The 11,638-nt window shown below is 47.6% G+C and overlaps 1 protein-coding gene across 13 annotated transcripts in view; it reads right to left on the bottom strand.

Moving 5' to 3' along the window:
* Positions 1 to 10,243: 10,243 nt before the first annotated feature.
* KTN1 (kinectin 1) overlaps positions 10,244 to 11,638 on the bottom strand; it is a 99,447-nt gene continuing 98,052 nt past the window's right edge. For all 13 annotated transcript variants that reach the window (XM_059723336.1, XM_059723331.1, XM_059723338.1 and 10 more), the window contains one exon: positions 10,244 to 10,740. In XM_059723336.1, coding sequence (XP_059579319.1) covers positions 10,736 to 10,740 — 5 coding nt within the window. In that variant the 3' untranslated portion in view covers positions 10,244 to 10,735. The remainder of the gene's footprint in view (positions 10,741 to 11,638) is intronic.

Below are 11,638 nucleotides of genomic sequence, written 5' to 3'. Positions count from 1 at the left end.
GCCGTGGCCTGTGATTTAGCCTTGCTTGGCAAAAGATTGTTTGCTCTGGAGTCGGGGTTAGCACTGGGCTTGTGAGATTTGTACTAACCCATTGGCTACCTTAAGGCCAGATACAGACATTACACTTTACTAGTATTAGTGATTGGAAACCGGTCTAAATCCATAACAGAACAGAAGCTCAGCACACACAGACTGGTTTCAAAATGGTGAGACCCAATCTAAGACAGGCATCCTGCATGTCCGCACACCAAAGGGTAAATGCAGGTTTTTTGTTCACTACTGACCTAAACTGCACCGCTTGCAGAAAACCATGGATCTTAAATTGATTCCATCTCAGGCTTTTTGAATGTCTGTACCTAGCCTAAGCCTCACAAGGTGCATCTACACATGATATTAATGTGGCACAATAAACTCCAGCACTGTGTGCTGGAGTTTTTTGATCCCAGGCACAGTGTTTACATGTGCACCCGGGACCAAAGCATGTTGAGCCAGGGCAGTGCAACCCTGGCTGGCAGTGGATCCAGGAGTCAGCACGGGGCTGCTCCCCTGGCTCAGCATGCTGCGGAGGGTCTGGCTGGGGCACAAGGGTGCTACAGTGCAGGGCTAGCCAGCATGCAGCTCCCTCCCTGTAGCACCCTCATGCCCCGGCCAGCCCCATCACCATCTACACGTGGCAAAATAAAGTACTCTGCCACAGGATAGTACTTGTATCTGGCAGGACTATCCTGTGGCAGACTAAATTCATTTACTCCAACTTAATAGCATCACATGTGTAGACAGTGACATTTTACTACCGAGCTAATTAGTCAGCTCTGCAGTAAACGACTCATGTAGACGAGCCCCCAGAGAAGAGAATTTGCAGTAGAAGACAGAGCTCCGACCAGACTCGATTCCCTTCTGGGTCTAAATTTCATAACTTTGTGGCTGCGAGTAGCAGAGCTAGAAGCAAAAATAACCTCAGTGATGTCTTTAAAAAGGCATGTGATAATTGACTTAATCTGGGAAAGTCAAGACCAAACACAGCAGCTCTAAGAATAAAAAGTCAGGTTCAAAACATGGCAGGCTTTGGCAATAGACATTTTTTTCCCCCTTTTGGAATAGATAACGAAAGCTCCTGTGCATTTAACATTCGTACAGGAAGATAAATGCTCTGATGATGAGGTGTGAGGGAGACGAGCGTGCCGGTTATGTATGCCAGATTAAAAGTAACGCAGGTTCAAACGCACCGTAAATTCTGCCGGCTCTCCCGTGCGTTCCTGGCTCAAGTCCAAGCAGAACAGGGGGCTGGAGGGACTGCGTCGGCCAGGGATGCTTAGCATGACACATGAGATTAGGGACGTGTCCTCAGAGCCGTCTGCCTGTGAAGGGGCTGAACCGACATCCTGATCACAGTGAGCAGCCAGAACAAGAGAAATCCCCACCCACAGCTGGGGGAGCAGATCTCTCAGCATGCCAATGAGCTGCTTTTCTGGCTATGAAATGCACATTTCTCATGGCAGAGAATAGGCAAAGGCAGCCAATAGAGAGACTGATTTGGACCAGTGTGGAGGAGCTGGACTGGGCCTAAGGAAAACCAGGTTCTAGTCCCATCTCTGCCACTAACAAGCTGTATAGTCTAGCACAAATCATTTTCTCTCTCTTGCTTCTTCAGATGGGCAAGGCCGGTTTCATGCTATGATTCTGGGCAGAGCCTCACCCAGCAGGCCCTCATTTCAGCCAGAGCCTTTATGGATCTGTGCTGTCCAGGCGAGAAGTGGTAAGTGGTGTCCCTCAGGGGTCTGTGCTTGAACCGGTGCTTTTCAACATCTTTACAAATAATTTGGATATGGACGAGAAAAGCTCACTGGCCACGTTTGAGGATGACACCAAGTTATGGGGGAGAGCGGCCATGCCAGAAGATAGGCTGTAGATACAGATAGACCTGGACAGGCTCGAGGGCTGGGCAGACCAGAACCAGATGAAGTTCAAGACTTCCAAGTGTAAGGTGCTTCATCTGGGGGCAAACAATCCCCAACATACCTACAGGCTCGGTGTCAACAATTTGACTTGCACCATGGCTGAAAGGGACCTAGGGGCAGTAATCAACCATCGCATGAACATGAGCTGACAGTGTGAGGCTATGGCCAGCAAGGCAAACAGCATGCTGGCATGCATTAACTGCTGCATCTCGTGTAAAACTAAGGGAGTGATACTCCCACTGTACTCAGCACTGGTGAGACCACAGTTGGAGTACTGCGTCCAGTTCTGGGCGATGCACTTCAACAAGGACGTGGAAAAACTTGAGAGGGTCCAGAAAAGAGCCACCCCTATGATCAGGGACTTGCAAGACAAGCCATATGAGGAGAGGGGCACATTTTGCCCACCCCTGATGTAGCATCACAGACTATTTTGTCCACAGGACTGGGCCATGTAGCAGAGGACATTACTGCCTGTAGGACCCTACTTTGTTGGAGGTAGAACTTAGCAGTCATTTAGTTGAGAGAAATGAGAGACCATAGAAAATGAAGGAAGATTTAATTGGGGGGCAGGGGTGCAGGGGGAAAGCATGGGGCAGGGGCGGAAAAGTCAACCCTTTTGATTCCTGCTCCACCCAAACTTCAAACCAATTGCCTGGGAGGCACGGAGGCATTTCTATTCAGGCAATGTTGAGAGAGTCAATTAACTTTGTGCCTCTTTATGATCTCACTGATTCTTGCTAATCTCTCTCCGCTACACAGGTGTTAACGTCCTCTCACCTTTTTAATGGTCTTGATGTTCCACTATTCAAACTATCCCTTCTTCTGCAACTTTGCTGTGTATTTGCCATTCCTGGTAATATCTCATTACCACTTCACAGCTCTGCAGACTGTTTTAGCTCTAGCCAAAAACCTGAACTTGGGTGTGATAATATTAAATCAGGCGTAGAAATGACTAACAGGGAAGTGTTAGATGCACCGTCAAGACCCTGAGGAAGACGAGATTGTGTTGTATGAATCTGAGAAAAGGGCATACATTTAACTATATTGACTACAGGTCTTGTGACACAATCTCTTTTGATTACTTTGACTATTTTTTTGCTTAATAGTTTTTTATAACTTAATACATTATTTAGAAAATTAGGGCACCTTTCAGTAGTTATATTTGTTTTGGCTTTGGTTGTGAATGGAAGCACCCAAGCATATTAGTAAAGCATCTAGTTTCTCTAACTGGAGAAACATGTGTGTTGTTTTACATGGGCCCCACCACATGCACCCACATTTCCAAATCCTAGATCCACCCATGGGTTCATGTTTAAGGCAGCTGGGTGCTGCCCTGGACAATCGGATGCTACCTGCCTTGTGCCATACAGCTTGTGTGCAATGCTGGCAAATCACCCGAGCCAACCTGTCCACAGCCCGTCCTGATTGTGCTACCTATTTTCTAAACCTGAATCTCTGAGGGCTGACTGCTATCAGTGCTGAGCATGGTCCAATACCAACTGGATCAAAGCTGTGCTCTGAACATAAGAAATTCTCCAAAATGCCCAGGTACTCCCCAACTCCAGTCCTATGGCTCTCAGGTTAGGCATCCAAAATCCATGCCTTCAGTCTGTCTCTCATTTCTCTTCCCCGTCTGTAAAATGAAGGTACAAATCTCATTACCACAGAGGAGCATTGTAAAGATTAATTAATGGTCGTGAAGCACTGAAATGCTACAGTGATAAGCACCACAGAAAAAAATCCTATGAGGAAATGAAAAGGTTTGTATGCTAAGCAGGGTTTAGTTAGCAGACAGTAAACAAGATCTATTGCAAAGCAGAGGATAAAAAAGGAATATTTTATAGTCGCTCCTTCCCCCCGCATCAGTTGAACAAGTTAGGAGGCCGTGCAGAAGATGCTCTGATCACGTAATTACACCGTAGCACGTGTGTAGGTGGGCAGAATGAAGACGACTTGAGCAACGTTTGTTCTGGTGTTCCCCAACATTTGAATGCTTGGCTTGGCAAGGAGAAAAGGAGCTACCTTCAGGTAGCTTTCTGAGGACAAATGCAAGAAAGAGATGGAGTCGGCCACAGATGGGGTGGCACATACGAGAGAAGGCTCAGGCTCCGGTGGGCTTGAGAATGGCTCCTTGAACTCTCCCCCGGTCTGATTTGAAGCTTAGAGAGTAAGAGACAATGCGGAGGGGCTACTTTTTGGTGGCAGTCACAAGAGGCAGTGAAGGCCCACCCAGCATCACGTCCAGGGAGGAAGAGTTGACATGGTGTGTGGAAACCAGAATAGGAGATGAAAAATCCCTGACTTGCTATGCACTTCATGTTGATTTTCAAGTAGCTGGCTCTGTCTGATAAGTAGAAGAAGTCATTTGCATTTTAATTATACTAAAAAAATAGTCTCATGACAGGGTGAAGATGTTTTCATATAGCACAGGGCTTCTCCCACAAGCCAGCGTAGCTGGCATGTCAGTTAGAAGCCCTCTTTGGCACGGTACAACCCTTATTTGGGGGGATTTTCTAACAAAAAGGTCCTTCGTATCCATTAGCTGCTGTCTCCCTCTAGTGCAGGAACTTACGCAGTGCTCCCGATCTGGAGCCCAATGTTTTTCAGTGCGCTGCGTTTCTCCATCTTCCAAAGCTGATCCTTTCACTGCTGTCACGCACCATAGACCTCACATCTGGTAGGTCCCGGGGCAGGGACGAAAGCAAGCCACAGTCTGAAGAAGAAAGGTGGTGAGCTGGGAGAAGCAGGTAGAAGATGCAGCAAGGACCAGCATCGCCTTTGACCCAAAGGTTGTATTTTTTGCAGCATTTTATATTAAGCTCAACTGGGCAAGCATGATATTCTTTATTTCCCAAGTCCCCTATCAGGGCTCTTAATTAGATGGAGACGCTCGCTAGCAATTCAGCTGTATCCAGGATGAGATATAAAGTTGAATAAGCAAGGTCCGCAGAGGGCTTGTTCTCCAACCTATGCTCTGCGGACATAAGCTAAGTTCCCACAGGAACCTGCAGGCATCACATTACATCAGGGGGCATGAAGTAATGAATAAAAATAAGTCAACTGCTTCTAAAAGACTGCTAAATGTTTCCGTCATGTAAAGCAGGGGACCTTGAGATCTTTTCATGCCATGGTAGCACTGTGAGGTTTGCCAACACGATTCGCAACATAAACCCAGAGATTTCAAATAAGAATCCACAGCATTAAAACCATTCTGCCCTATTATGGGCTTTCTGAGTTCTTTGCCACAGAAAAAATTGCTCTACTATTTTTCTGTAGTCAGAACTGAGAACTGGCATTTTCAGAGGGGGACCCTGAGTCTAGCATCTCCTCCCTTTTATGGAGGGAAAGTGGAAGAGCCAAGTAAGGAGCAGGCAGCCTCCTGTCTAAGGATGTTATTCCAGGACCAAGATGGCTTCTCAAGCTACTAATAGACATTAAAAAGGTGCAATGGGACCTGATATGCCATCCACATGATCACGCTTCCTGCTATGCTATGCACGCATGGCAGGAATGAGGCATCAGACCCCATCATGCAATATTGCTAGTGCAGGGGGAGCTCACTGCACTCCCCCAGCAGGGACCCGAGCAGGGGACTGGTGCTCCCAGCCTCTGCAGTACACGGGAGCATGTCCCGGAGGCTGGGAGCACCGGCCACACATTCAATTAGTGGTACAATAGAAACCAACAGCTAAGTTATTACACAGATTTTGTAATGACTTTGTTGCTTATTCATGGCTTTATTATGCTATTAAGGGAACATACATGTGGCTGGGTCACTACTCGAGATGTGATAAGTGAGTTCATGCCTTAAACATAACATGTCAGGGGCTCCAGGCGTGGAAAGGCCAAAGGACAGCAAGGAACCGAGGACCGGCACGCCGCATCGCTGCAAAAACACAACAGGAGAACGCAGCTGGCAGGACATGACCAACCGCAGCCCCAAAGAACCACTGCAAGCGCTACCTGCTTTTAAAGGGGTGTTGGTTGTAGCCGTGTTGGTCTAAGGACATAGACAGACAAGGTTCTTTGGGTAAATCTGGTATCTTGTATTAGATAGACTCAGATAGTTGAAAAAAAAAAAAAAAAAAAAAAAAAAGTCTTCTTTGCAAGTGTTTGGGCACAAACACCCTTGGTCAGGCTGAGGAAGCGTCTGCAAGGAGCAGGGAACCGTGCAGGTTCCCCAAAGCAGAGACCCAAGTCAGCAATTTTGTGGAAGGAGAACCGAACGGTTGCACCAGCAGAGCCAGCACTGATGGGTCAAGCCCTGCTGCTCCAGGCTCTGTACAGCTCACGGGCGCTGGTGCCATTTCTCCCTCCTCACTTCCCCAGCCCTGTCCTGCAGCCTCACCCACACACTGCTGAACAGCCCGGTTACCGAGGGGCCACCAGGCTGCCCCAAGGCACAACCACACCAGAGCCTTGCTTTTAAGATCCTTCTTCTTTCCCCCACAGCTGTTAACAATTGATGTTATTAAATCAAAGACGGTGCCTGGGCTTTCGTCACAGAATGGGGACTTCCCAGCAGACTTCCTGTGACCCAGCAGCCTTCAGCTTCTGCAAAAAGAGTTCAGGACATCAGGTTTGTCCCAGGTCCGACTCCCATCAAGACTGGTGTAGGCCAGTCATTTACACGTGCAGCTTGAATGGCAATCAACTCCAATTAGCTCCCCTTGTCCTGGGAAAGTGTTCACAGGTATTTCACAGGTCTTCAAAGTGGGACAACGAGCTCCAGGATCCCACCTCAAAAGACTTCGTTCCTAAAGGACATCTGTTTTTACCCATAGCTATTTGGCAGGGCCTTGCCTTTGCCCTCTTCTCCTATTATAACGGTTATACTTTGCCATTGCCAAGCTCAGCAAAGAAGCTCTCCTAGGTCTAGCCAGCCTTTCAGAGGGCCTAGCAGGGTCAAGGCAAGCCAGCACCGCACCCTTGCAGCAAGCTGGGAAAGGCTCCAGGTGGACACAAGCCAAGCCATGCACCAGCACTGCTCAGCAATTGTGACTTTCCTGCTCTTTCAGCAGGCACCAACTTCTCACATGTGGCCAAGGTTCACATTCAAGCACACCACATGGGTTTAAGAGGTGCTGTGCCCAGGGCTCCCAACCAGTGGGACATGCCCAGCAGCGTGGAGTACGGAAGTCATGCTGGAAGATGCCATTCCTCCAACAGGGAAAGGAGGAAAAAAACCTCAGAGAGCTTGAGCTCTCCCACACCCATCCCAATTGTCCCATCACCAGGAGAACTGAGCATCGGGTACCAGTCAAAGGGCCCAGCAGCCTGCACTCAGCTCCTACCAGTCTTCCTAATCTTGGCTTTGTCCACCAGGGATGGGGGAACTCGAGGGAAAGAAATCATGGGCAGGTTCCCCAAGGGCAGAGCCCTGAAGGTAGAGATGGAGAGAGGTTTGGCTCGTGGCTGCCCAAGGATCAAGTTTCCCAGACTAGGAGGATATTGGACAAGGCAGAGCAAGGCAGAGCTTCTCTGTTCAGGCTACTGGAGACAAAATCCAATGGAAGGGGCTGGGCCAAGCCCCAGGCGGCTTTATTTCAGTTCGGCCACCCAAGGTCTTGGTTCGAGATCAAGACAAACCTAAGTGTCATTTACAGAACAAACTAAAACCCCTTTTCTTTCGGGCTCTTCCAAGGACGGCAAAGAAAATCAAGGCTTAGATTGTCAACCGATCTTACTGCTTTCTCAGTATATTTTCTCTGTGATTGAATAATCCTCAGCTGCTGAAGAACAAGCATTTCTAGAGTACTGGTCATGACCCCATGGGTCTCCCCTTCTCCCACTGTGCAACATCAGCCATTGCTGAGCGAAGCAAACAAACTACGGAGGAGACAGGAGCCAACAGCTCTCGCCCAGGCTCAGGGCCGCTGCGATGGGCCAGGCTTGTTTCACCTCGTCTGCTGCAAACAAGCAGACAGCACCCGGTGCAGACCGAAGGCTGGACCCCCCAGGACAGTCGTGCTCAGTGCCTGCAACTGTATTTTAGCGTAAAACAGCTCCAAACAAAGAAAGAACCAAGAGAGACCCCTGGCTCGGATCACCCTACACCCTCGTGGTTCAGGCACCAGCCTAGGATTTTTTTTTTTTGGTCAGATTTGCAGCTAGTTTTGTGACAACCATGGTTTTCAATGAACCTATGGTTCAAACACACATCCAGCTCTAACTGCAAGGGGTGCGTTGGTCAGAAATGGGAGGAATATGAAACCTAAGACGTTTTCAAGTCGCTGAGTGAATCAAGAGGCTTTTCCTTGTCTTATACTTCTCTCAAAGCTACTTCCAGTGACATCCACTTCCATGGGGAAGTGCTGTCTCATTGAGTGAGGGTTTGCAGTTTAGGGGGGTTTTTTTTGGGGGGGGGGGGGAGGGTTGTTTGGTTTTTTACATGGGATGGATGCTACTTTCTAAGAGGTTTTTTTTCTATTTAAGGGATAAAAGTTGTGGCTGTGTTGGTCTAAAAAGCAAAAGCGGTCAGTGTGGTAGAGGCAATATCTTTTATTAGACCAGCTAGATACTTGCAAACAAAATTCTTTATTTTCTTTAAAGAAAAACATTTTTTGCAACTATCTAGTTGGTCTAATAAAAGATATCGCCTCTACCACACTGACAGCTTTTTCCATTTAAGGCATTTTCAAAGTTCACACAAAATAAAGTTTCCAAGGAACCTACTATTTTTAATCAAGTCTAATTGCCCTAGGTTTTAAAATCAGGCTTTTATACCAAGACAGGTGAAATAATAACAACAATAAATGACACTGTATGCTGCCCCTGCTCTGAACACACCAACAGGGATCGGTCTTGCAGATCAAAACAGGTTTTGCAGTCTTACAGATATGCATGAGGAAAACAATGACCCCATGTTATCAGAAGCCTCCCACACACCCCCGTTCCCTTAAACTAGATGAGATGAAATCCTGGCAAACATACTGCAGGAAACAATCCCGCAATGGCAAGGGACTGAGCTTTCTGCATGCTTTTCTTTCAGCCACTTCTAACCTCCACAATTATTTCATTCGAGTCCCCAACTGCTTCAATCTCTCTCCTCGGAGACTGTAGCATTGTGAAGTATTACTGAAGTTAAGAAAAAGGAGATATTCGCACTGATTTAACAGTGCCCATAGGGCTGCTTAAGCCCCTGTGCATTACAGAGCTCAGGTAAGAGGCACCTTTAAACACACAGGGCTGTGGGGAATAAAGGGCCCAGCTAATCTCACTGTGCAGCTGACTTCTTACCTGCTAATATATGCTAAAGAGCCTTGCTCCAAATCATTTCCAGCTCTGCTCTGCAGTGAAGCAGACATTTACCAAATCCCAGGGCTGGCGAATTACTGAATAACTGAACCTCCCAAGAGATTCTCCCAAGGATGAGAACACAGCAGATTGGTCCTGGGGGCTGATGATTGTCACACAACTGCGTAAGGGGCCGGTTTTGGAGAAAGTTCTCTTTTTCTAGAGCAGGGGGGTGTCAACTGGGGATATGCATACCCCCGGGGATACTTGAGAAGGTCCCAGGGGGTACACGGCAGCGGTGTGAAGAAGTGGGGTATTTGGGAAGAGCCACCATGCCGCCGCTTCGAGTCTGGCCACCGGGGAACCACCCCCTGCTCCACGTCCAGAAAGGGGGACCCACCAGGAGGGGTGCCCACCTTAAAAAGGTTGAAAACCCCTGCTGTTCTAGAGGCTTGGAAGGCAAATCGCGCCCCTTGTACTCAGCCCAGCATCCAAGGGCTCTGAAAGCAACCAATACTTCTGGCCACGAACAAACTGAAGACCTTCCACTCTAAATTATAACTGGTATCTTAAGTGCTTGAGGCAGCCATATTTGTCAGTTTATTTTGGGGCATGACTGAACTGATGTTACAGTCCAGGGAGAAGGCACTACCCCCCCAAAAAAGGTTGGAAAGCAACCAAAATATTTATCCCAAATGTTTAGCTCCCCAGACTTTCACCCAGCATCGCTGCCACCTGCACTGCAACTTCAATTCATTTGAATACAAAGCAGAGGTCTGTCTTAATTTAGTACATCTCCGCTGTCAGGTCCCACGGCTCCACCATGGCCCGCCGCTGTTTTGGAGATGTACACAAGTTACCCTGGATGGCCGCAGGCAGCCTAGCCAAGCGCCTGCGCATTATACACAGCATCTTTCCTCCCCAACAAAACAAGCAGATGAAACCTTCACCCAAGTTTCCCAGTGGGTATTATAGTGGAATGGGTGCTAGCCACTTTGTCTTGTGCTATTAATCGCCATAACATTCAATAACAACATAAGAAGAAGTGCTCCTTGAATAATAAGCATCCCTTTATTTGCTGACACCATTACAAAAACGGATTACATTAGCAACCAAAAAAAAGGAGTGTTTACTTGAGGCTGAAGTCAGAGGCAGCTACTCCCAAAAATGTATCTAAGTAAAACAGTGTACAACACCAGTATTAAAATGTTATAGTTCATTGTTGCCTTTTACCACGCTGGATTCTTTTCTGAACAAGTTTTATTGAGCAAAATAAGATAAAAGATTACATGTTTACTGTATCTCCAGGAATGTAAAGGTCTAATTATCCAAACGATTTTTATTATAAAACTAAACTCTGGAGGTGTCTACAGAGTTTTCTTCTTCTTTAAATCAGTAGTCTAACAAGGATTAGAAAAGACAAAACTCTGTTCAGTGTCTCTGACGAAGTAGAAAGGGTGAAAACATAAATAAGGCTTTAATTTGGCAAAATATAATACAATGCCTTCTGCTATCCTCAAATTAACAGTTCTCCCGGGACTTCAGTCTGCAAGAGAAACACAAAAAGCCATTTAAGCCAAGAAGCTGGTGGAGAGTAGCGGGTCATAGACATTTCACACAGAGCAAATGCTTTAGGTCAGTGGGGCTCAACCTTTCATCTCTACAGGTCGGATGAGGGGGCCAGGGCCAGTCTGTGGGTGCAATCCAGCTGCAGAGAGACCTCACATGCCTAGATCTGGCCAGAGAATGACACCATCCACTGGCCTGACCAAGCATGTGTGTGCTGTAGCACATAGGACCATGTCAACAGCCCACAAGGGTCCAGAAATCTGGCAAAAGGGGTGCAGTGATTAATGCTGCCATCACTCCCCCACTGCCAAACGTCCAGACCTGTGGAGACACCCACTGGCTGAATTGACATGGCTCTGCAGGCTGGATCTGGCCTGTGAGCCAGACGTTGAGTACCACTGCTTAGCTGAACAGGGCACCCCAAAACACCCAGGCAAGCAGTCAACTCCATGGTGCACGTGACTGTGTAAGGGCTGCCAACTGTTAATGGCTGGAAGGGTGTTAAGAACAATGACTGCCATCATCATGTTTGGGTAACAAGGGGCAGTTTAAAGACAAAGCAACAGGGAACATGAGCATTTCTGGCCCCTCGGAAGATTGACATCAGTGACACAGCAGCTAAGAGGAGGAAGAGGCAGTCACATAGTCTGGATACAAGAAGGGAGCCACAGACATCACCTCCCTGTGCTACCAGCTGTTCGTGAACAGTGCATTGTAATGTGGAGCTCACGCCTACAGAAGGCCTAAACCCATGTTTAACCCACCAACACCTCTTCCCACTCAGCCTGCTGGTTTCACAGGTCTCTGCCTCAAGAGCTCTCGAGATCTCAGGTTGGGTACGGTCTGCAAAAAAAGATATCAACCCCCCAGCTAAA

The sequence above is a fragment of the Alligator mississippiensis genome, chromosome 2 (genome assembly GCF_030867095.1).
Source record: "Alligator mississippiensis isolate rAllMis1 chromosome 2, rAllMis1, whole genome shotgun sequence".
NCBI lineage: Eukaryota > Metazoa > Chordata > Crocodylia > Alligatoridae > Alligator > Alligator mississippiensis.
Note: the sequence above shows the minus strand (reverse complement) of the source record. Positions and strands in the feature narration are given on the sequence as shown.